The 27,312-nt window shown below is 38.7% G+C and overlaps 1 protein-coding gene across 3 annotated transcripts in view; it reads right to left on the reverse strand.

Moving 5' to 3' along the window:
* The window catches only part of DGKI (diacylglycerol kinase iota), a 5,490,864-nt gene that overhangs the window by 2,893,376 nt on the left and 2,570,176 nt on the right, over window positions 1-27,312 (reverse strand). For 2 of the 3 annotated variants that reach the window (XM_044088223.1, XM_044088222.1), the window contains one exon: window positions 25,595-25,657. The exons of the other annotated variant lie outside the window; for it this stretch is intronic. In XM_044088223.1, the coding sequence (XP_043944158.1) occupies window positions 25,595-25,657 (63 nt within the window). The remainder of the gene's footprint in view (window positions 1-25,594; window positions 25,658-27,312) is intronic. 3 annotated transcript variants of the gene reach the window in all.

A 27,312-nucleotide genomic window follows, 5' to 3' on the forward strand; every position in this document is an offset into this window, starting at 1 on the left:
GTTAAACAGGGAGAAACAATACGAGTTCTAAACCCATTTCTGTCAATGCAAGACAGAAACCTCAAATATGGGAAGACTTGAAGGAAAATGTATCTATAAGTAAGGAGAAAAGTAATCCTTTGCAGAGGGAAAGCAGTCTGGAGAAAAATAAGAAATTAAAATATTGGTGCTCAGCCACAAGACAGGCAGTAAATTAAAGAAAGGAGAGGAAAAGGAGAACACGGGCTCTAGTGAGAGACAAGATAACCTTGAAAAGATGCTTAAAGATATTCCTGTTCAGTCAAAATACAGAAATTCTAAGGAAAAGAGTGTTCTATATCTCATGTTCATAAAAATAATATAAGAAAATCAAATAACGCAGAGCTATCACTGAAACCAGTGAATATTGCTTGTGAGTTGCCTTTCATAGGAGAAGAATTAGATGATGACACAGCAGTGTCTATGCTGGCTGAAGGGGGTTATGACATATACTTCACAAAAGGCTGATGTTTGGAAACCTCATTATTAGTTGACCTTCAGGGATACTAGTTACGTTTAGGAAGGCACAGTGGGAAGGTGTGTTTTGAAAAGAACAATGAAAGTATAGCTAGGTTTGCAGGACAATTAGCTGAGGAAAATGTTTCTGTTTTACCCCTACTTCAAATAATAAAGAGATTTGCTACACAGTGTAAATAAGGATACAAAGGATGAAGCATGTCAACTAGTTTTGCCAAACCTTGTGGAAAAGTTGTGATGAGATTCGCAGATGACCATGCACTGAGTGGACATTTAAGAATGGGCTAAACTAAAGCATGCAACCTTTTGGTGTGGAAAAATAAAAGAAATTGATAATTGCTATACTGTATCCCCTGACAGTTAGAGTACAGACCATCATCCAGGCTTTAAAATTACTTTGATCCCGATGTATTTCACAGAGGTACCATTTGAACATGTCATCTAATTCTGTGGTGGTGCAGCGGTAGCATTGTTGCCTCACAGCAAGAGGAATTAGTTACTGGGTAAAGAAAGTGAAAGACAGAGAAGAATAATGAATTTGGTAAAGGTAAAATAGGAGCAGTTAACAGCAGTACTGAGGAAGCTTAAAGATAGGGTCATTAAGTATCGAAGAGGGAAGAGTCAGTTAGAGAAGGCCGAAAACCAAAACTGAATTTTTAGACAAATCCCAGACAGAGGCATGACTAATGAAGAAGGGATATCATTCATTCTCCCACCTACACACACACTAAAACAAACACACACACACACACACACACACACACACACACACACACACACACACACACACACACACACACACACACACACACACACACACGCACACCGTTCGATTCTCGGCTGGAGTGCGGGGAGTGCCTTCTGTGTGGAGACTGCATGTCCTCCCCACGGTTGGGTGGGCATTTGAAAGACATGCGTAATGGGCGTGCCTTTGTTGAAGGTTGAACCTCGAGCTGGCACCTCAGTGTTCATGAAAAATCTACTGCCAATCATTAGCAAACTGGAGTTCCGCTGTGGTGACCCTAACCGGGAAAAGCCGAAAGACACAACAACCATTTGAACATATTACAATGTACATTGTTGGACCATTGGTAAAATCTAGCTATGGATTTTACTATATTTTGGTTATTTTGGCCTATGCATCTAAGTATCCTGTATTCACACCATTGCATAAAGCAAAGGTTAAATCTAAGCCAAGGACTTAGCTTAACTATTTTCTGAGGCATGGACACCAAAGAAAATATGCACCGATAAAGATACTTTCTTTATGGCCAGAATAATGCACCAACTGTGCCAGTGTTTTAAAGTGAAGCAACCGGAAACCTCAAAGTACTATCTCCAGATGGATGGACTGGTTGAAGTTTTCTAACCAAAGTCTAAAGTTTATGGTAAGAAATGTTATTCAGAAGAGAGCAACATCTAGCACAAGCTAGTGCCATATCTCCTGATTGAAATTAGAAAAATGTCACAAGTCACAATAAGTTTCAGTCTTTTTGAGTTATTATAATCCAGCCATCCTCACTGAAATAGAAATTTGGGCAGAAGAAAAGAGAAAACATCTAATTTAAATGTGTTACAGAACACTTTATAAGCTTGCTAGACAGTCTAAAAAGTCATGATACCAATAATATGGGAAAGCATGAAAAGGAGCTCAAGCTGCATGTAAGAGGTGTATAACAGAATCGAAAGGCCCAGGGAATCTAAAGTGGGGATAAGGAGATGGGTTTGGTCTCCTCTATAGGAAAACTGATTTAACTAAATGGCAGGGTCTATTGGAAAAAATCAAGAAAATAAATGAAGTAAACTACAGAGTTAAACAAACATGTAAGCAATAACCAGAACATATTATATATCTAATCAATATTCTGCTCAGCATAATGCAGCCGAGGTTATCCAAGTGCAACTAACTATGGGCAAAACTGCAATCCAAATTGTAGCGTGCTACAGATCCCCCACCAAGCCCCAGGATTCCCACTCCTCTTTTATTGATATACTGGAAAATATTAGGGTTCAAGCAAACACCCTAATATTGGGCGATTTCAACTACCCCACCATTAACTGGGAAAACTACTCATGTACCAACTCCCTCACTCAGCGCTTTCTGGAATTCATAAATTCCAATGCCCTGGATCAACTTATCCACACTCCCACCAGGGGAACAATATCCTAGACCTAGTCATTACCAACATGAGTAACCAGCGTTCCACACCTGAAGTCAAATCCTCATTGGTCAGATCCGACCATAAGCTAATCACCCTAGGTATCCACATCCCGCCCCCACCCTCCACCCCCATTAAGGAAACCACGGTAAAAAATTTCTCCAAAGCCAACTTCATGCTTCTTAAGACAGAAGTGGTGAACTTCATGACACCCATGCAGATGGACAATACAGGTATGACTGCTGAATCCTACACAAATGCACACTATAAGCACTTACATGAGTGCATGGATCGTGCTATCTCAAACAGAACCAAGACGCTAAAAAAAGGAAGCCAATCTGGTGGTCCCCTGCCATAAACAAACTCTACAACAGAAGGAAGAAATTGTTGCAAAAGAGAGTAAAATCCCATGAGTGGAGGAGCTCCATGGTCAGTCTCAGCAAGAAACTGAGATCCCTTATAAGATCCTCCAACGCTAGCTTTGAAAACAAGATTGCCACTGATTCTAAGGACAACCACAAAGCATTCTATAGCTATGTCAAGAATCTCAATGGCAACACCCAGATCTGCTCTGAGTTACAGCACAATGGCACAAAAATTACACAACCAACTGATATTGCCAACATCCTGGCAGATAGGTTCAGTGCTAATTTTACCCCTTCTCACCCCCTAAAGGGCCCATATCTATACAGGAAGAATGCAGAGTCCCTGTAATCACAACTTCACAGGTAAAAGCAGCACTCTCTAAAGCCAAAAACACAGCATCCATGGAACTGGACAACATCCCAGGCTGCGTTTTACATGAACTTCAGAATGAACTGGCTCCCCACCTAAGCACCATGTTCAATCATAGCCTCACATCAGGCTTTGTGCTCACTGAATGGTGCACAGCAACAGTTATCCCACTCCACAAAGGGGGAGCCACCACTGATCCTGGGAACTATTGCACTATTAGCCTGATGAGCCTCATCTGCAAGGCCATGGAACATATCATCATGGAATTCATAAACAAAGACATTGGTTACCTCCAGACTCTGGACCCCACCCAGTTCAGGTTTGTGAAAGGCAGATCTTGACTCCTGAACCTGGTCGACTTTTTTGAGGCAGTCACAAAAGCCGTAGACGAGGGGAAGGTGGTTCACACAGCCTATCTTGACCTCGCCAAGGCTTTCGATGCCATCCCCCATTCTGGAATTATAGCTAAATTCATTAAACTAGGTATAAATCCCTATGTCAGAAGATGGGTTGCTAAATGGCTCACTGACAGAACCCACACTGTAAAAGTTGCAGACTCCAAATCTGACTTCCAACCAATGACAAGTGGAGTATCACAGGGTTCAGTCCTGGGACCTTTCCTGTTTGCTATCTACTTCTCTGAAGTACAGGCTAACACAGAAGGCCTCTGGCCAATGAAGTTCGCAGATGACTGCAAACTAGGAGCTATAGTCAATTCCACAAATGATGTGGACATCCTACAGAAGGACCTCACTGAGACAGATGCCTGGTGTCAGAGCCATGACCTCAAGCTCAATGCCAAAACGTGCATTGTTGTCCCCTTTGGTAAAAACTCTGTACCCATGAACTACCACATAGGCGGCAGTCTACTTAACACCGAATGTGTGATAAGAGACCTTGGGACCCAGGTGGACAGTAGTCTCTCCTTTGATAATCACATTGCCACAGTAGTCAGGAAATCCTACTACATAGCACACCTTATCACAAAAGGGTTCTCATCCAGGAAAAAAGAGGTCTTTGTTCCCCTCTACTCGACACTCATTAGACCCATTATAGAGTACAACGCCCCTTTTGGAATGTACCTCACAAAACATCTGCAGCAGCTGGAAAGGCCACAGAAGTACCTCACAAAGAGAATTACTGGCCTCAAACAGATGCCCTACACTGATCATCTCAAAAAACTCCAGCTTTACTCTGTAGCATATCACCTACTCTGAGGTGATCTCTGCCTAACATATAAAGCTATGTCAAACCTAGAGCTGTTGGACATGCTACACCTAAAGAAATCTCAATCCCTCCAAGCTACACATTCTAGGGACCTAAACCTTATCACCACAATAAACAGAACTTGCTGGAGGAATAGATTTCTGTCCCAGAGACTTCCCATACTCTGGAACAGGCTACCCATCTATGTCAAGCAAAGTTCCTCATTAACATTCTTCAAGAAAAATCTTGATGAGTGGATGGGAAATAGGAAATATACCCCGGGGATCACTTCTGTGGCTCTGCTCGACAGGGGCACAAGAAATTAACTTTCCTGGGTTGTCGTAAGCCAGAGAACTTTGCTGGCTAGGCTTACTTAGGCCCTTGGGCCGATAGCCTAGTACCTACATATGAACCTTTGAACCTATGAACCTAAAGGAAACACAACCTTCAGTATTTAGTTTTCTGAAAATGTATCATTCCATGCCATTCTAACATGTGCAATAAATGCAAGAAATAGTAGACTTTGTTGATTTTATAAATCTGATCTTTTAACACAGCACATGCCCACTGCCTATTTGTCACATATTCTCTCTGCTCACCTTGACATAGTATCCACATTACTTTGACAGAGGAGTCTCTGTAAAAAGGAGGTCAGATTTTGAAGATTACATTTACTAGTAGAGTAGTCAGACAAATAATTAGGCCACCAATTGACCAATGTCTGTAGATGGGAGAATTTTTCACATATATTTCTACTCCACTGGCAATACCTACATTATAAGCAAGCAAACACATGCAGCTACAGTCCTCTCTGCTTCCTCTGTGCCCTACCTTCTGTCTAACAATGTGCTTTGTGTTGCCTCTGGTGAGTATTTTACTATCGGGGCTAGCCCAGTTGCCTTCTCCTTGGTATATTTTAGTGAAAGAAGCCCCACCTCCAATTTCACAAGATGGAACAGATAGCCATTAGTTGTTCAGTTCTAAGTGTGCCGACAGGCCCTGTGAGTCAACAAGTGGAAACTGAAAAAAAAAGCATTTCCTGCTGAGCTCCCTTCCCATATAAATTATTTTCCAGACACAAACTGTGTATAACACTATGATTTACTGAATTATCAGATTTTAGCTAAAGATCATAATCTTGCCACCAACTAATAAAAAAAATCAGAGTGAATTAAACCTTGCACTTATAAACACTTTATAGTATTATAAGAAGCCCAAATCAGATTACAGTTTAAGGTTTCATCCTCTTCACAAAAAATTACTTTTAGATAAATATTTTACTTTCTAACCTATTAAAAAATAAAACCACTTATGTGGTACTAGCACTTTACAGAATGCAGCCGTTGAACTCATGCTTTGCTATAGAATATGATGATTATGCGGGATCCATATACCCTTCCAGCACACCTATATATTGGAGATACCAAAATGAGTGCAGTGAATAAGTGAAGTTTGGAACAGACGGGTTTTGTCACAGGATGACCTAGATAGAGTAAAGTGGGGGGGGGGGTGCTGGAAGTAGGATGATAGGTAGGTTATGTCTGTGTGGATAGGGAGCGGGTAGGAGAGAGCTAATTAAGGTGAGAGCTGAGGGAGGAAGTGAGGTAAGGCTAAGGGGTGGGCTTTAAGAGTTTTTGTAGGGGAAATTGGTATGAGTAAGCACATTTTGGTGTGGTCTTGTTGTGAAGCAAGATCACATCCTGACGACCTGATGTTTGTGGAGGGGTAGGCTGTGGGAGGTTTTCTTGATTCAGGTGAGTACAAACTCTTCGGAGTTATTATCGGCAGGAGTGTGGTTTTTTTCCCCTCTTCCTTCAAGGGATTTGTTGGGGGTCCTGGGATGGAACTGTGTGGGGAGGTGGGTGGGGTTGGTTGTAGTGCATTTATTTTTGGTTCATTATCAATTGGTGTTGGTTACTTGCTGGGGCTGGTCCTGGGTTTGTGGTTTGGTGAGGGGGCCATCTGTTGTGGGGGTAGTCCATGTGGTGCTGTACTATTTCCGTAGGTGGGGCGGCAGTTGGGCATTCAGGCATAAAATATGAACATGATGGCTAGCTTGTAGTATATTGCCTATTCCTGTCTGAGTTTTGTGGGTTGTTGTGGAGAGTGGAGAGCACTGTAGCGCATTTAAATTTAGATCGCATGGCAGAAGCCATGCTGTTGGTGCAAACGGGGTGGGCATGCCTCTGAGAGGTATTGTGCAAGCTATTACATCATTCTGGGTAATCCAAATACCATCCAGTAGGGCTGCATATATTATAAAAAAAAAAAAAAAGAGCAAATAGGCAATTGCTGTTTTGCTGGTTCTGTTGACTTTTGGCATGTTTTCTTTCGTTGGTGTTTCAGTGGTTCTGCATTCCATTTTCAGCAGAATTGGTTCATTGGTGTTAGTGGCCTTTCGCGGGCAAACAGGCCTTGTGCCGTGCCTCACACATGCGCATTGCAGAGGACGGCCATTGGAGAATCAAGAGCATCTGAGAAGTAATACTAACCACAGGTAAATTTTATGTGCAACTGAAAACGTAACTTGAAATATATACTAGTGGATAACTTCTGCTTACAACTAATTTTAATTCTAAAGAAAAATGTAAAAATAGAGGAGTTTAGTGTATGCATTACTTCCGAATGAACAGGATGCTTTCATATGTATAAATAAAGGACGCCACTTGAATAGCAACTGCTATAAGCAAAAGATACAATGACACCAAGTGGCACAGTGCTAGCCAAACCAAAACTCCGGAGCACAACTCTGCACCAGCAACAAACCAAGTTTTCGATAATTTTATTTAAAAATGAGCGCTTTCGGTAGAGAGCATTCTCCCCACCTTCATCAGATGATAGTTTTGTTTAAAACCACACTTTATATATACATAGCTGATTGTCAATCAATAAATTAACATAACATCGGCAAAACCGATAGACCATTTAAGAAAAGGATTTATGAGCATGTACATGCCATCAGTATCAGGGACATGAACAATGCTCTGGCCAAACATGTAGCCAACATTTTGACCACTCTTTTCTTTTTACTATTTTACAACAAGTACAGCCTTCTATTAGGGGAGGACCCTGGCAACTTGAACTGGAGGAACAGGAGGTTTTTTGGCAAGTACGTACCTCATCCTACACTTTTCCAGGGCTTAACGAGATAGTGTCCATTAAATGTATATTAAAATTAAAAGCTCTTAAGAGATAGGACATAATATTCAAAATATGAAGTATACACACATTTATATTTATTTTATACATACATATTTTCACACATGTTATATACAATTGTACAGGTGATAAGGAATGTACCTGTTTTTCAATTTTTACCCTCATATTAGTCCCAACAGCCTAATGATTTTTAAATAAGAGTCACAAGAATTTGAATTAAAATAGAAACAGTAAAACAGGAATAATTATATGCACATGACATATATACAGATGTACATTGCACTCTTGTATATATATGTATATATATTTTTCAACATGATATACATTTATAAATATATATTTTTCAAGTGATTAATGTCAGGTCTCTTATTGTTTAACAGGTTCTAGGCATTCAAACGGTTGCAACCCGAGTTATAGAATACAATTTTGCGTACCATGCTGATATTATTTATGTATTTATTATTTATGTGTTATTTATTCATGTGTTTTTTATTTAAATTTGCAGTTCAACCAGTTGCAGTTTAGTTTAAAGTCGCTAGCTTCAATTTGTTGATTTTGGGAAATATGCTTACACTTAACTAAATAGCAGCAAACAGTTTTAATTATTTTGGTTTAATTACTTTATTAGCAGTTATGTTAATTTATTGATTGACAATCAGCTATGTATATATAAAGTGTGGTTTTAAACAAAACTATCATCTGATGAAGGTGGGGAGAATGCTCTCTACCGAAAGCGCTCATTTTTAAATAAAATTATCGAAAACTTGGTTTGTTGCTGGTGCAGATATTGTGCTCCGGAGTTTTGGTTTGGCTAGCACTGTGCCACTTGGTGTTTTTTTAACAGTTTGCCTTTGGTGTTTGTCTTTGCGAAAAGATACAATGAAATGTAGCGTTGGTCTTCATATAGTATTTAATAGTTTACTGTTAACACATGTTACAGCAAATGTCTGTTGTATTCATGGAAATTAAATAATGGCATGAATTTACAAGAATATGTGGAACCTGTGCATAGCCTGTGCATACAATTTGTGTCCTCTTAGAGGCTTTATAATTTTCCTGCGTAGTAATGGCTGAAGCTTCCATAAGTACATATTTTCAAAAAATATTATTCAGCAACTAGTACAAGTTTTATTAAAAACTGTATATAACAATTGCTTCACCTTTCAGTACAACTGTCACACTTGTCTACATTTTTTTTAGGATCAATACTTCAAACCTGCAGCCAGCCACTAAAATGCAGTGGTTTCTAGAAACATAACGTTCCAGAATCTGCTGATAAGGACTCCGTTTTAATATATTTGTCTAAATGATAGTCTTACTGTCTGACATGACTATTTCTGCATGCATAATATGTGCAGGCTTTAAGCATGAGAAGACATCCTTATCTGATATCACTTTTATCTCAAGTACTTTATGTAGAAGAAACTGCAGATTGTTGAATGTGCAGAAGGATCCTGGGCATGAAGTATCTTGGTACAAGTTACACTTAATTATATGCAAAAAAAAAAATTAATTCCACCACAATGAATATAGAGACAGAGGAAGGACTTCAGACTAGTCTGCCAGTTCCCAATACCATAATACCTGAAGAATTCATTGAAACAGCATTTAGTCTCTGAGCTCTGCTAGGGCCAGTTATTGATTTGGTAATAAGGAAATGATTCTCACATTTCATAGAACTTTTTATGTAAAACAGTGGATAACACTGAAGAAACATCATTGAAGCAGTCCTTATGCTGACTACTAGCTAAAAGTGCTGTTTTGCTGCTTATGTAGTAGATAGAAGCAAGCTTTGGATAGGATTGCGAGTATTATGGAGTTGGGTATAGCCTGCCTAATATTTCACTGGATCAGTGTCTTTTGTCTCTTGCTACATTAATATTGAGTTTCCTAAGTAGTTGCTGTCTTGGTAGGGTACATAACGAGGGGAGTGGGTCCAGTACATTGGAGTGCATGGGAATGTTTGTAACATGAGGGTCTTCATGGTAGCTTCATTTTCTTTCCTTGCCTTTCCCAGTTAGCTCACTTAAGCTGATTAATTCCTTATTGGGAGTGGGAAGGTGGTACTTGATGATGGTTAAATTCCATCATGAATGCAGTTATAGTATAACATTACTGAGTGTTTGCTTCCTGGTAAAAGCATCTGCTGAAGATAAAGTTTCATTTTTTGTCAGAGGGGAGTGTTCGGTTTCTCTTAAGTGACATCAGGTGAAGACTAGATTGTTTTGCCCAGGTATTCATGTGGTGTTTTCAGCTTTAAATTTGCTCAGGTCCATAGGGAGGCTTGGTTCACAATTCACCTTGCCGGTCCCAAAAAGCTGGGGGGGGGGGGGGGCAGCTTATTCTTCTGGTGTTTAGGCAGGCCCAGATTATTTCATTTAAGGTATTCATTTTGGTTTCAAACTTCATGTTCCCCGCAGTTATTTTACAACCTACAGAGGTATGGAAACTGTATAGTTTGAGGTTGAGAGTATCTGATGTTTTGGTGGCACATTATGAGTTTCGGCAAAGCAATGATTGTTGGGAAAAATTTGTTGTAAGGGAATAATGTTATGAGCATATGTGGTGTCTTATTACTTGCACTGTTGCAGCTAATCTGACTAGTGGTTAAGGTCAGCAATTTGGCATGGGCGGTGGCTCAGTGAGGTGGTTGTTGGTATAATGGGTGATTTGGGGGGAGGGAGGACATTGTTGTGGATGTTTGAAGGATTACATTATGATGCATCAGATCTGTAGCCTGCTTTTATATGTGTGGTCTGTTTTCATACAGGTGTAGGTTTCTGGTAATTAGGGACAGACTTTTGCTGACAGAAGTAGGGAACTGGTGTGCATGGGAATGCACAATTAAAATATTATTTAATCGGTTATATTTTCTGTCTTTTGACCCATTTTCAATCCTTGGGACGTGGTACACCTGAGAGGTATGGGTCCGTTATGGGGGTATTTGACTTGTGTTTTAGGCATTTTAATGGTCACTGCTGTGTGCAGGTTGTGTTAAAGAGGGTTGTAGAGCAAAGCAACTCAAAGGGGAAGTGGCCAAGTTTCCAGTCTCTTTGGGATGGATGCTGTGGGTCAATCAGGTGGCTAGGCAGTTGATAAACATGGTAGGCTTCGGGCAGTGTTTAATGTTGTAATTAAAATTTTTGGTTCACTGTGCGCTGGGAGTTTACAGTGTTTCTTTCTTTCATAGGTGGGGATCTGTGCGCAAAAAAAAAAAAAAAAAGGCAACAGAGAAGTACGGCCCAGCGGTAGTGGAGCCCAAGGTGATCCAGAGTTGGCTGAACAAAGGTGGTGCATTTCATTGGAATGTTATCAACTATAAGGTGGAGCAATTAGGTAAATGTGGCTCACTTATCGTGGGTTACTAACAATTTTAACAAGGATGCTCAAAAAAAAAAAAAAAAACCTATACTAATGGTTTAAGGTTTTGGCAAGTTAGCCAAGATTTATTTCATGGGCACCACCTGAAACCCTATGCCCTAGTCCAAAGGTGACATGGGGAGAACCCCTGGGGTGAATTTGCTGTTACCCAGCTGGTTGTTCCAATAGTTTTGAAGAGGACAAGTGAGATTTAATATGAAGGGGGGCATTGGTCCAGAAATGTGGTATTTTCTGGGAGATGAATTTGTTTTTTAAGCAGGTGTTATTAATGCTACATGCCAGGTTATAGGCTTTATATTAGGTGTCATGGGTAACTTTGAGTGGGTCCTTGGAACCATAGGAAGTGGTTACCTTATTAATGACTTTTAGAGTGGTAGGCTTTAAAGGAGCATGGTAGGTATGCGGGTAGTTTGCGGATACATGGGGAGATGGGAGGTTGGGTTTGGCTATGCTGTAGTGGGAAGGCCTGACAGGGCTCTGTTTGAGATTCGTTTTGCTCTGGTGATAGGAAATGGTAATTGTTCATAAGGTGTGGTATTTTTGGGTGACAAATTTGTCCCTCAAGTAAGTATTGGTAATGTTACATGCTAGGTTAAGGTTTAGAGAGAGTTTCTCAAGTGCCATTTCATTTATACTTGAGTGAATTTCATAGGTAGTGTTAGGAAGCAATGTCTGCATGAGGGTGTTGGGATACTTTGGGTATGGACAGTTGGTTGTGTGGGAGATAGAGGGTTTAAGTAAGGTATGTTTTGAAGTTCACCAAAAGTATATCATGTTTTACTGCCTTACTAGCATTATAGGTAGCATGGGGGTTAAAGGTAGTAATGAATGTTATGACTGTGGTTCTAGCCAGGATCACAGTTTTAACAGGTGAAGGGATATTTTTACAATTTACGTTTGTTTATATAATTGCAGTGGGGTGTATTCTGAATTCTGTGGGAGGAGTGGTAAGGTTATGGGAGGGATGTTAGGTAAGCCTCTTCTTGGATGTCACAGCAGGGTACATGATACTGCCAGGGTATGGAATGGTTTAAAAATTTCATTGAACTGTCTGTTTTTCATTTTATTACCAAGATGTGGTACTCCACTGCCATAATGTGTAATACATGGGTATAGTTGATATACTCACTAATGCAATTTGCTTTTGTCCCTGTGCAGATGGTTGTGTGGTGATGGGTGTTCCAGTTGCCGTAGTGTTTCTCTGCAAGGTCCGAGATGGTGGAAGCATGTTGGCACAGGATGTCTGATTTGCTACAGAGATGAGTGATGTCATACCTGGGTGAACATCAGGTAGGCGGCAGCTACTGCCTTGAAGGAAGTGCATTCTAAGGTAATAGATTCTGATAATTCTGGTTGGTGGAGTGGCGCACAATGAGGCTACAGATAAGTGGTACTTAGTTATTGTTGTTAGATGCTGTTCATCTTTTGGGTAGCTAGGCATGTAGCAAATAGATGCAACGGAATAAATTTTGGGGTTGTTAATCACATTTGTGAGGATGTGTTAGCATTGAGGATTTAACCATCCTTGCGTTTTAAGAGGGTTTGAGATTATTCCTCGGTTGGTGTGGAGAGGGGCAAGGAATTTGGTAGCGGTGGAGAGATCTCGGAGGTATATTAATTTTACGTTGGTGAAATATTTGAAGAAAGTTGGGATGCATACAATGTGGCATGTGGGGTTTGAAAGCAGGGATCCTATATGGTACAGATTGGATGGAGTTCATTTCAATGAATTTGGGTTGGATTTATTTAACCTTAACTGGATTTGAAGGTGGAGGATCTATTGGAAGGTGGTATGGTCTGAGGGGGAACAGCCCTTTGGTCTAGTGGCAGAGAAAAGAGTCAGGCTTGACCATCTTCTGTCCCCCTCAGTAGGATATTTGGAATTGAGATGGTGATTTGATGGTGGATGACTTGAAATGGAAATATGTAATTGATGATGATATTAAGGTGAACGGTGAAGCTGCCTTCAGGATTATTATGACTTGGAATGGAAATATGAAACTGATGATATTAAGGTGAGTGGGGATGTTGCCTTCATGATTACTAGGATAAGTCAGCAAGTGGGGGACGCTGCTTATCCAGGGTGAGTAGGTGCACTGCACTTGTGCTTACTATCTTTGTTGCAATGTTGGATTCTGTGTGCCTCAAAGTTTGATGTTTGTTATTCATTTTTATTACAATAAAGGTCGTCAAATGTCATTGAGTGTTTGTGTTTTATTAGGACCGTGACAAGTGAAGTTTGGAAAAGATGAATTTGTCAATGGACGACCTTGGTAGAGTAAAATGTGGGGGGGGGGGGTTGGAAGTAGAATAATAGGCAGGTTATGTCTGTGTGGGTAGGGAGTGGGTAGGAAAGAGTTAATTAAGGTGGGAGCTGAGGGAAGAAGTGAGGTAAGGCTAAGAGGTGGGCTTTAAGGGTTTTTCTAGGGGGAATTGGTATGTATAAGCACATTTTGGAGTGGTCTTGTTGCCCTCCCAGCCTCCTGTTTTTTGTGATGGCTTGAAGGGCGGAGAAGAGGGTCAAGCTTGACCCTTTTCTGTCCCCCTCAGTAAGATATTTGGAATTGAGATGGTGATTTGATGCTGGATGACTTGGAATGGAAATATGCAATTGATGATGATATTAAGGTGAGCAGGGACACTGCCTTCATGATTACTAGGATAAGTGAGCAAGTTGGGGACACTGCTTGTCCAGGGTGAGCGGGTGCGCTGCTCGTATGTTTACTATCTTTGTTGCAATGTTGGATTCCGTGTGCCTCAAAGTTTGATGTTTGTTATTCATTTTCATTACAATAAAGGTCATCAAATGTCATTGGGTGTTTGTGTTTTATTAGGACCGTGACAAACATGGTTTGTGCCAAAATATGTATTTTAACTTTGATAAATTCTAACACTACGTTTTGAAAATCGTACTCTTCTCCAAAAAAAAAAGATCTGATTACAAGTAGTTTATTTATTGCATAACAGTCACTGTTTCTTGGGAGGTTCTGTCTCTGCTTATCACTTCCCTGCATGCTAAGTGAATATATGAAAGGTATACAACAGAAATAATTAAGGCAACATTCTTTGTTAAAGACTCTATAAAGATCTGAAAAATGTACTGACAGTATATGGTACATCAAACTGTAAGACAAAGTGGTACAATCTTTGAGATGTGGGAGCTATTGTCACAAATTTTCTTTTTTGATTGAGAGAAATATTATTTATATAAAATTTTGCTACAAGAGGTAGGGATGGAGGTATGCTCTTAGGTCTGTAAAGCGGATGAGACTTGTTTCTTACCAGTGGATATCCCTGAACAGTAAAAGCCATAACACCCGTCATTTAACATCTGACACACTGAAATGAAATTTATTTGACTTGCAAATCCATATATTCTGTTTAGTGAACTATTATGTTTTAAGTCTATTTCTTGAGCAATATGTAAGAAAAAATAGCACTGGAATCAAGATATATTTAAGGCTACAGGTTGCATTACCATGTCTAATGTCTTTTGGCTTTTCCCGGTTAGGGGTCGCCACAGCAGAACTCCAGTTCACTAATGATTGGCAGTGGATTTTTTTATGGTGCCGAGGTGCCAGCCCAACACCCAACCTTCAAAGAAGGCACACCATACCTTTCAACCATACTGAATTCCTCGGTATTTACTGTTTTTCGGCTCAAAATAACAGGCTGCCACAAATTCACAATTGGTCCCTTTAAATCCCAAATTTATTTTTATTAAACTAGAATGCCAGAGTTGCCTCAGCAATTACTATGTCCTTACTTTTACTGCTTAAATGCACAACTGTGCACTGCTTGGGGGAGGGGAATTGTATGTATAAATGCAGTAGCAGTGTGTGTCACTTCATTTTACAGTTTGTGTATGGAGGAGAAGGTGACCGGACATCAGAAAACATTTCTATTGTCTATAGTACAGCAATATTTGGCAGGCTGCTTAATACCTTTAAACACAGTTGTAGAATTTTATTCTTAAAAATACTAATAATGCATTGTATCCAATGCACGCACTTCCATGCTTATGCATGCCCATTACACCAATCTTGGCAAGGTTCATATCAGCAAGAACTATTAATCGCACCACACACAGACCAACTTGAGAGTAACTAACACATTCAACAAAAAAAATACAGGAATACAAACTAAGCCGACAGTGCCAGGCAGCCCAAATTCTAATAACAAAGGAGGCCGGAATTGCCAGCTCAAAAGGTAAAGAATCATTACAAAGCCAAACTTCTACAAATGAGTACAGCTTGACAGTAACTGCAACTTCTGATTTGTTGAACCCACAGAAAGCCTGAACTATCATATCTTGAAAACTGCAGTGAAAACCCTACATGAATTTAAAAACAGCATTACATAAATCAGTGCTTACAGATACAATGCAAATACATGAACACGTAAGAAACAACTCAGTTTAATATAACGAGGAACTGATCTCTTTTTGAAGAGCTTCCTTGCGTGTCAAATAAGCAATTTTCCAAACAAAAAAGGAAAACTAACATCATTTTTTTATTTTTTATTTTTTTTTTATTTTACATTTGTTGACCGGGCTAGTCTAGCTGGATACATGTCCATTTTCAGTAGAGGCCCGGGGAGAAAAGCTCCACAACATAGAAAAAAAGACAAGAAACTTGTACCAAATAATAAGCACTTCAAAAGCAATGCTAGTAGGACAGACAAGAAAAAATACATCAGGTGGAGAAATTATAAACAAAGGAATACAACTAGAGATATAAAGCATTTGGAGTCCTGATATCACAACATATAACATGTTGAAAGAATTACAAAGAGAACTATCATTGAATATAAGAATATCACTGTGTTTTTTTTTTTTTTTTTATTAGTAGTTCAGTGGAGTTGGTGAAGTTAAAGTAGTAAGCTAGTACTAAAGTAACATAAAGAAGTTGAGGTCAAAAGAACAGGTGAGTGACTGGCGGCAATAAAAGTTTCAGTCAGGGTTGGTACAAGGACAGAGCCATTGGGATTTAAGGAAGATTTTTAGATGCTTTTTGAAAGTGGGTGTAGAGGTTAGTGTTGTAAGTTCACTTTGAAGCTTGTTCCAAATAGGTCCAATTGAGTTGGAGAACAAACAGTCCCCAGCTTTGTTGTGGGATTTATGGTAGGCTGCTAGGAGCTTAGCTGAGCGCAATGAAGAGAGGTTATTATAAGGGCTAATAAGAGTACAGAGTATGGTAGTATTAGAAGGTTGAAAGAAGATTTTGTGGGTGATGCTAAGTTGCTGTAGCAGTAGTTGATTATGTAGCTCCAGCCAACCAAGTTGTTTAAGATTTAAACAGTGGTGGGTATGAAAAGGGGCTCCTGTGGCAAATCTGGCAATGTCGTTGTATGAAGTTGCTAGTTTATTGAGATTATATTTAGATAGGTTTGTAAAAATAGGTGAGGCGTAGAGAAGGGTAGATAGCAGGTGTGTCTGAGCTCTCGCTGAAGCAGTGAGGAAGGGTTTAAGCCTATAAATATATATAAAACGTGCCTTTGTGTTTAGTATCTCTGTTTCTCTAAATATTACTTTTATATTTGTACTCCTGTACCGCAGTATGATACTCCCACACTTAACAGAGCTTACCAAAGCAAATAAAACTGCCATAAAATGGCATTGAACAAGTCATGCTAAATGAAAATAATGAGCACTCTACTCGCTCTCTCATTTATGACCCACAATGCAGCATCCATTCTTCCGCTCACTCATTCTTGCCATTCTTGCCTTGGTTTTCTTGAGTTGGAAGCAGCAACAGTAACGGGGAGATCATATTTTTTCCTATCCTGCCTACCTAAATTTGCCAGCAGCATTTCAGTGTAATTGATTACATTACCAAATTCACACTGAAATCCTGCTGGTACAGTGCTTTTAAACACTGTCTTCTAGTGCTCGTTCATAGGTTCATACTAGGCTATCTGCCCTAGGGCATTTATAAGCCTAGCCGGAGTGTGTTTGGCTTTCACCACCCTTTTAGATTAGGTGACTGTGCCTCTGTATAGTAGGTCACAGAACATAGCCCTTTTAAGGTTAGTTTACTGTGCCTCTGTCTAATAGGGACACAGAAGAGATCCCAGGGGTAAACCTACGATCTCCCATCCACTCGTCAGGATTTCTCTTGAAGAGGGTCATTGAGGGATTCTGCCTAACATGGATTGGGATGTTGTTCCAGAGTGAGGGGAGCCTCTTGGATATGAATCTGTCCCTCCAGCATGTCCTATTTATTTCTGTGCTGAGGTTTAAGTCCCTGGAGCATGTAGCTCTAAGGGATTTGGATTTCCTGAGGTGGAGCATGTCCATTAATTCTGGTTTGGACATGGCTTTATACGTCAGGCACAGATCACCTCTGATTAGGTGGTAAGCAACTGAGTAGAGCTGGAGTTTCTTTAGCCTAACTGCATAGGGCATCTGTTTGAGTCCCTTGATCGGTGAGGTACTTTTGGGGTCTTTCCAGTTGCTGCAGGTGTCGGGTAAGGTGCATCCCAAATGGAGCATTGTATTCAATTATGGGCCTGATGAGTGATGAGTAGAGGGGCACAATGACCTCTCTTGATCTAGATGTGAACCCTTTCGTGATAAGGTGGGCTATATAGAATTTGTGGGCACTTTGTTTTTCCCAAAGGGTATGACTATGCACTTTTTGGCATTTAGCTTTAGGCCATGGCTCTGGCACCAGTTATCTGTCTCTGTGAGACCCTTTTGGAGGATACTTGTGTCAGTCGGTGAGTCGATTATGACACCCAGTTTGCAGTCATCTGCGAACTTGGTCAGCCATAGCCCTCCCGTGTTAGCCTGTACCTCAGAGAAATATATACCGAACAACAGAGGTCCCAGGACTGAGCCTTGTGGGATGCCAGTTGTAACTGGTTTAGAGTCTGATATGGCACCTGCAACTCTGACCATGTGGGTTCTATCCCTGAGCCAGTTTGCAACCCATCTTGTGACATAGGGGTTGATATTTAAGCTGGTGAGCTTATTTATGATGCCCGAGTGGGGTATTGTGTCGAAGGCTTTTGCAAGGTCCAGGTAGGCTGTGTGGACTACCTTCCCTTCATCTATGGCCTTGGTGACTGTTTCAAAGAAGTTGACCAGGTTCAAGAGGCAAGATCTGCCCTTAACAAAGCCGAATTGTGTATGATCCAGTGTTTGGAGGTTCCCAATGTCTTTGTTTATGAGTTCCATGATGATACGCTCCATAGCTTTGCAGACCAGGCTAGTCAGTCTTATAGGGCGATAATTTCTGGGGTCCGTTGTGGCACCACCTTTGTGGAGTGCGACCACTGTTGCTGTACGCCATTCCTTGGGTACATATCCTGTAGTAAGGCTGAGACTGAACAGTGACTTTATGTGAGGGTTCAGTTCTTCTTGGAGCTCATGTAAGACGCAGTCCATGATGCCGTCTGGTCCAATTGATGCTGTGTTTTTTGCTTTGGAGAGGGCAGCTCTCCCCTGTGCATCTGTGATGTCAGGGAGGCTACACTCTGTTGGGATAGACATTTGCTCTTTTGGGGGGAAGGGGGGGAGAAGTTTGCACTGAACCTGTCTGCCAGGATGTTGGCAATGTCTGTGGGTTCAGTGTATTTTTTGTCATTTTGCACTAACTCAGAGCATATCTGGGAGTTGCCACCCAAGTTCCTGACATAAATAAAGAAGGCCTTGTGATTATCTTTAGCATCTTGTGCAATTTGTCTTTCGTAGCTGGCCATAGATGAGTTTATGAGGGATCGTAGTTTCTTGCCAGTACTGATCAGAGATGCCTTCCCTTTTTGGGATTTTGCTCTATCGTGTAGTAGCTTCCTCCTTCTGTTGTATAACTTATTTATGGTTGGGGTCCACCAGACAGGTCTCCTCATGTTCTCTGTTCTGTTTATTTATAAGATAACAGAGGAGTAATAATATATCTGAGTGTTCTGAACAACCTGCATCAAACACAAATTACATTACTTGTTTAATGGTGTTCATTCTTCTTTAAGAGAACAAACACCCTTTGCATCTGTGCATCCCTGCATTAATGCACACACCTTCTGCTATTGCTTCTTCTTTTCCTCATTCACATGCATGGGAGGATTTTAAATATAATGAACATTCTGCTACTACAGGCTCAGCATCAAGGTAAGTTTATGGTGTACAGATCTTAATTCAGGTCAGGATTTTGCCTGTGTGTGTGTGTGTGTGCGCGTGTGTGCGCGTGTGTGCGTGTGTGTGCGTGTTCGTGCGTGTGCATGTTTGTGCGTGTATGTGTGTGTGTGTGTGTGTGTGTGTGTGTGTGTGTGTGTGTGTGTGTGTGTGTGTGTGTGTGTGTGTGTGTTTGTGCATGCACAGATGGGTTATTTGTGAAACGATTGAATGAAAAATATTTTATCAGACAATTTAAAGGAAATATTATTTCAGACTGGCTGCAGCAAGAGTAGGAAAATAGTTTAGTGTTAGAAAGTTTAAATACTTTTGAGTAATGTTATACAGTCATAAACACAGAGAATTCACTTCTTGATTGTTCATTCCTTGCAGTTTATGAGTAGAATCTGTAGGTGGTGCAATTCTTGCCATGTCTTGGGATGTGCAATCATAGTTTTATTACAAAAGACTGATGTTCTTGTGCATATGTCTATGCACTGACCATTCACAGTAATGCATATACATTATATCAGTTGTGTTAAGTGAGTTCATTTCACATTTATCATATACAATGCAATCATGAAGTGTGTGCAGACTAATGCACATTTAGCTATGCATGTTTTTTTTTTTAATCAGGCACACTATGCCACTGACACCTCAATATGACACATATATACAATAAAGGAGTAAAGTGACTCCTTAAATATTGTTTGAGATGGGTTATTGTCATATTCAGTTTCTTTTTTGGCTCAGTTAGTGAAATTCTGCTGCAGTTGTTTCAAACCTATTGATACAAATTCTGCTGAAAATGTAAATAATAATAATTATACTTATTTAATTGGGTAGGTCCACTGAACACAGCCCTTTTCAGGGTGACCTGATACTACAATATTACCAGTTGGCCATTTTAATGTAACCTAGGCAATTTATTCATCAAGGGTAGCAGGCACTGAATTTGTAGATGAAACACTGAAATATAAAGTTGTTTGCTGGCGGCAACCTTTTCATTAGTTACAGATCTCTTTAATGTGGAATAATTCAGATGATTTTTACTTCTGCAGAGATTGTGCATATTGTCTGATATTGAGTGGCCTTTTTATGGTTTAAATTGGCAGTTTTGTCATTATTGGTTCATACGTTTTGCTCCATTGCTTACTGGGAAAATGTTCAAAACTACAAGTTTAATGCACTCTAACAAGGAATATAATTTAACAAAATCAGGGAGGTAACTTAAAGACCACACAATGTCTATATGCCAAGTAGACTTTTATGATAGAAATGTTCTGAATTGGGCAGTTTTGTCATTATTGGTTCATGCATTTTGTTTCATTGCTTACTGGAAAAATATTCAAAATAAATTTAAAATTCATTCTAGCAAGTGTGCTGTATTATACAAGGAATATAATCTAATATAACAAGGAAGGTGCATCAAAGAACACATGTATATTTCTTGTGCAAGGGGCCTATGATTTGAAAACATCCCAAAGGTAACCTTTATCCACCACGGACCAGATGCATTCTCTTTGAATGTGGGTTTCAATGTTGTTTCAATGAATGTGAGCTTCAAGAGAAAAGAAGTTTTAACACAAAGTCAGTTTTCATTGTGAGACTATATTGCTTTGTTTAGCAGATGTCTATTAGCAGCTGTGCTATAAAATGTAAAATAATAGTTTTAAATGAAATCTCTATAATCATTGTAGAAGTAAAGAAGTATGCACATTACAGTGTTTATGGTAAATGAGATGAAATAGCCAAGTGATGGGACATTGGAATGGCTACAAAGGGGGAGGGCTGTGTATGGGGGGGCCCCATTTGACCATGATTTTGTGAAGGGGGGAGGGCAGCAAACTCTGACAGCCCCAGATGGCACAAATTCTAGCTACACCACTGATCAGTAGGCCATGGAGAATGACTTTTGGAGGTCCTAGCAAACTATAATATTATTTTGCCAAGATTAAAATATTGCCTAGCAGTAAATACACTACTTTTACCACAAAACCCACATACTGCAAATCACCAAAAGCAAAATCCTAAGGTTCATCATCTTCTCCCTTCCCAGTGAACATAATTCCTGCATATTTCAAATAAATGGTTACCATTTACTACAGCATCTGTGGGACCATATTTTTATTGTCTGTTCTTCAGTTTGCATTTAAATGTTGGTTTCCCACAATTCCACCGGAGTGGGTGGGGTTACATAATTATGTATGCAAATGTTATGTTAATCAGCATACAGATTTGTACCTATTTTTCACGGGCCTTTGTCCAGATTTTTGATGTTTCCAGGTTGAGAGGTATGAGGCATACCCATCTGCACACGCACCTACCTGCATGTCTTTAAACATCACTTAACTGTAGGGAGGACATGCAGACTCCACACAGAAGACACTCCAGATGAGAATCGAACCAGAGAACCTCTTACTGTGAGGCAACAATGCTAACCACTGCACGCCTTTCTTAAATACATTACATTGCAGAAAAGTGAAGAAGCTTATCATTATGGCATGAGGTGTTTCACTCATTTTGTATAAACATGTTTTTATTTTTGCATGAAATGTAAAAGCCATGAATAATGAAACACAGTGATAAAAGTAAAATTTTCCTAAACAAGTATTATAATTTCTTCAAAAAAAAAAAAAAAAACAGAATAATGATTTTTACTTATGTCACACCAGAGCACATGACAGGATTACATTTTAAAAGGCTTTTTCTCTTGGTTCTTTAAAAATGCTAAAGTATCAGCCACACTTGGTTTCATATATAGAAATTTCAAGTTAAGGATGTTGTACCTTTTGTAATATTATAAACATTCTTCTAAATATTCTTTTCTTCTCTTTGGACCATTTTTATTTTTATGTATTTATTTATTTTGCTTTGCTGTTCTGCACTTACATCTGATTTGGGTTGTGGCAAGTTGTCAGATATGTAGAATATTCTGCTAATGATAGTATCTGATTATTTCAAGTAGAACGAAAAATACCCTATATCCAGAATTACGTTCATGATAATAATCATCACCAAATTATGTGTTACAGAAATGGAAATAGAAAAATATCAACTAAAGTGAGAAGATTAAGAGATGAATTTCTTGAAATCCAATTGCAAAAGTCATAGTAAACTGAAGTTATGATCATTGACTATTTTCTATCTTTCCATCTATTTATCTCTATCTATCTATCTATCTATCTATCTATCTATCTATCTATCTATATATCTATATATCTATCTATCAATCTCTACACACACACAACCAGACACACGCACACACCCACATATATATATATATATATATATATATATATATATATATATATATATATAATATAATATATATGTGGGTGTAAAATGAGTGATTAAACAATCACTATGTCAGTGTCTGTGTGGGTGACATTATTTGCTCAACATAAACAGGTGGTCAACATGTTCACGAGCTTGATAATCTCTAGGAAAGGGAATATTAAATTTCCTTGTGGTCGGTGTGAAGTCAGAGTTAGTATATTTAATTAGCATGCAGCGTGGGGACATAGCCCATTTCATGGCGGTTGCAGGGGAGCTTGCCCTCCCCTGCAAAAACACTTGTTTTTAATTAAGCCTGCTCTGAGGTAATTTCTCGAGCAGGTGCAGTATGTGTTGATGTTCTGTGTTTTGACTTAAACACACTGATATTATGGGTGAAAGCATAGTGGTCATTCAATCACTCATTATACATCAATGTATATACACACAAACCACTTGGCCACCAGTGTAAGATAATAAAATGCACAAAAATTAAACCCACCCAAGTGGGGGGCTACACCTCCCCCACTGCCCTAACTAAATATACCGACTCTGAGATCGCACTACCCAAGGGAAAAGTTCACCCTGGTGGCCAAGTGGTTTGTTTCCCAGTGAAAGAACTTTGGTGCTTCATGGTTTCGTAATTTTCTGGTTTCGTTGAAGTCATCTTGGTCAAATTGAATTCAGGTAAGTGGTCTTTCGGTTAATAAAGGTAGACCCATATATATATATATATATATATACACATATGCATATATATGTATATACACACATACACACACACACATCTACAGACACACACATATACACAAATACATATACTTGCATACACAAATACACACACTCATAGTAATGCACGTAGCTTTTGTTCACAGCAGTTAATAATGCTGGCTGATACTGTACCTTGTTGGAGAGCCATGTCTTGTAAAAAGATGTCTTACACAGATTTGATTTACTATGTCTCTAGCATTCAGTACATTATTTAGATGCTCATCCCTTAATTCCCTGTGGGATCATTAGAGCATCTTTTTGCTCTAAAATTAATATTTTCAATACCAAGACATTCTAAATCAAAGCCATTCATTTTAAAAAGAAGGATGACATCAATTAATTGTTTTAGACTCTCTTATGGACATCTTACAAGTTTTATTAATAAACGTCACCACTTAAGTTGCTATAAGATTGAATTTGAGGCAGCAGTGATATGAATTTCATATCTTGGAGTACTGAACATTATACTCTTGAGGTATACATTCTGAGTTTTACATTTTTTATAAAGTCAATAGGCCCTGACTCTTTTGAGTTGTATGTGCACGCATTCATTCAAGTATGATTGTGGAATATATAGTATTTAGTATCAAAGAATGCGTGCAATCTTCAGAAGCAGGAACTGAGCTACAAGTCCTACCTGTTGCCATAACTCTGGCATAATACTGGTCTTCACATGGCATTACATCGGATTATTACAGCAGTGATCTTCTGTGTTTTGTAGTCATTTCTGTGGGTGCATAACTGTGGTTGAAACTTGGTATACACTGGCTATTACTTATGAATCTGGCTATAACCTAGTTATAAAATAACTCTCGTGAATAAGTACATTAATAAAAAAACTCTGTATAACAAGGATATTATTTACTCATTTTCAGACAGCAATAATAGTGTCTCATACATTACATAAATATTAATTGAACTACATTTTTCTCATGCTGTATTCATTAACTCTATTTTTACTAGTCCAAATATTTGTGGAGAAAGCTGGATAAAAAGCAACTAGCAGGTCCACTCAACCATAACTTAGGTCCTAAGACTTCAAAGCAGAATATTTTCTGTCCACAACTGCACTGTTAAGCTGTTATCTAAGACAAAAGTAGTATTTAACTGAATGGGAGTCAGTATAGTATCAGCAACGTATGGTAAGCATGGAAGCAGATATAAGGTAACAGTCTGTTTTAGGGAAATACACTATATGAAGCCTAAATGAAATTCATCTTAATATAATATTGTCCAAAAATGTACAAAATACAAAAGAACTGTAAAATTCTACTAGAAGTCATACAAGAAAGCAAAGTTACAAGAGATAGGCACTTTATAATCCAAGTGCACTCATGGCTCACATATATCTACATGCCTAAAATATTCTACTTGTAGCTCATCTTTCAATGTTTTTAATATGTTTGTTAATCAGGTAAGCCTATTGGACACAAGTGTCTCTTTTCAGGGGTAACCAGGGATGACTGCCTGGTCAAGTAATTTACTCTGTCATAAGAGGTGGAATTGATCAAACCTATACTCTTCACTACAGTAAACAACATGTTAACAGATCAGAGCCAAAATCCTCTGCACTAATTGCAAGACTGTTAAATAAATTTCCCACATTAGTAGAGAATTTCAGTTTGCTGTACCCTGCTCAAGCAGAAATTATATTACAAACTCAAAATACTGAGTAGTGAAGAAATTTGATACTAACACAATTCATCTTATGTAAGGCTGAAGCCTAAAAGTCACAACAGAATATTTAACTACTAAATTTGGCTTTGAATATTGTTTTATACCATTTACAAAATTATGAATTTATGAATTTCTATATTTTAATAAAGCCTGTACTTTGCATTGCAACAGTGAGTATGTTGTATTAACATGGTTTAGATGTTTGATTAAAATGATGAATATGCCTATATTTCAAACAAAAATAGATTAAGCAAATTTGTTGTAATACAAACAAAAGCTAAATTATGACAAAGGGTAAATAACATAATCAGATAATAAAATAATGAATGATACATTTTGAAAATCTACACTACAAAGGACTAAAAAAATTCTTAGTTGGCACACTGCAAACCATAACAAAAGTAAGAAAAAATAAACAGAATTCCTGCAGATGACTTTAAGAACTAACAATAAAACCAAATAAAATGTATGAGTGCTCTTGTTACTGTATGAAACCTAACTGACAAATGTCAGACAGAAATTAAACAATTTTAAAAACTGTACAATAAAATGAAAAATGGCAAACAAAATACAAAACAATGTTCTTCTCACATAGCAACGGTGGACATAAAGCTGTACTTACAGTGTGAAGGAATCTGGAGGGGCAGACACTCGTCTCAGGTCATTAGAATGCACCTTATGGACACTGAAGACAGCAGTAACATTAGCAGCCATGAAAAAAGCCAGACAACAGCAGAGACAGGCAGAGATGGGGAAAAAGAGACAGACAACATTTTAACAGAAACAGACAGCTGGACATAATTAATAAAAACACACAAAATATTCAAACTACATGATAAAAAATGAATCTAATATGCATATGTTAATGTGAGAAGTTCATTAATATACACGGAATGGTGCTAGGTAGCCTGTGCACCTGAGATGGGGTAATGGTGGTATAGAACATCCTAAATAAGGATAGTGACTGACAGTAGTTTGAAATATGTAATTACATAAGCTAATTCAAGATTATTTTTACATCTTCAAGTGAAGTGATAAGCTGAAGAAATAATATGTCTTTTGCAATATATTTTCTTATTGGTGTTGACGGGAGTAAATACGACAGTCTACGAAGTTAACTTTTAATGAAACTATTATAAGAGCATTTCCTCTTCAGTCAGGATTGGAGTATGTTGCTGACAGCCGAGAGAGAGAGAGAGAGAGAGAGAGAGAGAGAGAAGAGATGGCAAAGAGTGAAGTTTCAGAAGAAAGGTAGTCTTAAAGCATAAAGAAATTCTTTTACAACTCTGAAAAGAATGCAATGCATTGTTTGCTTTCTGAAGATATTACTATGATTAGATTATTTGTTAGCAAAACATTATACAACTGTTGCTGCAGGTATTAAGGCATTGCTTAGAAATTCATTACTAGATAGTGTAGTAGTAGATGACAGCATTTTCACTGCACTTGGCATTATTTTTTGCTAGTTGTTTCTGCTTTGGTCTGCCAAAATAACAAATACTTCAAAGCCTTTACTTGATCTCCCTTCTCCATTTCTCTGTCAGTCATTATTTGATATTGGCAGACTTTCTCCAACAAATATCTAACCAGTGAAAAATTAAGTAATGTAATGGTAATGTCCCTGTTGGATTAACACAACAGTCATTATTCCAGATTTTTGATGCAATGAAATTTACCAGAATTGTATCATTTTACCATACTGCATTAGTAAAGAAAACAATATAGCCCAATGAAATAAATGACCCCTATGATTCATTAAACTCTGTGCAGGAATAGGGCTATTCCTGCATGGAGCGGATTGTGCCCATGCAGCACAGCAGCGTGCCTTGCATATTCATGAAGGCACACTGCTGTATAACCTGCACTGGCACGATCCATGAATGTGTGCAGGGGGCATGTTCAAGCATTGCTTGCACAGTAAATTTATCCCCTGCACTCAGGAAGTGTCGTACGGCACTTTGAAAACAAAACCAGTGTCCGTGGACACTGTTAGCATACCCCCCAACTCAATAGGTAGCTGTAAAATGTCCAGATGTGTGCCTCATATGTCAGGTGTGTTCCTCCTGTTGTCATGGCAAAGAGCTGAGGCTCAGAGTCATTAAATAATGTCAAATATTTGAGTGTAAGACTCCATGTCCTATTATTCATCAACCTCCTAAGTTTGTAAGAGCAATATTTAAAATATGTCCTCTTTGCCCCCCCCCCAACCATTATGTTAGGCTTTTTCCAGATGGTATGCTGCTGGAGGTGAAGAGGTAATACTGTTGGCTATGTGCACAACCTTAATCTAATAAAAATAAAACAAATAAATATTTTTTTCCCTGTCCCCACTAAAGTTTA

This window comes from Protopterus annectens, chromosome 11.part0 (genome assembly GCF_019279795.1).
Source record: "Protopterus annectens isolate FY-2018-M chromosome 11.part0, PAN1.0, whole genome shotgun sequence".
In the NCBI taxonomy this organism is placed as follows: domain Eukaryota; kingdom Metazoa; phylum Chordata; order Ceratodontiformes; family Protopteridae; genus Protopterus; species Protopterus annectens.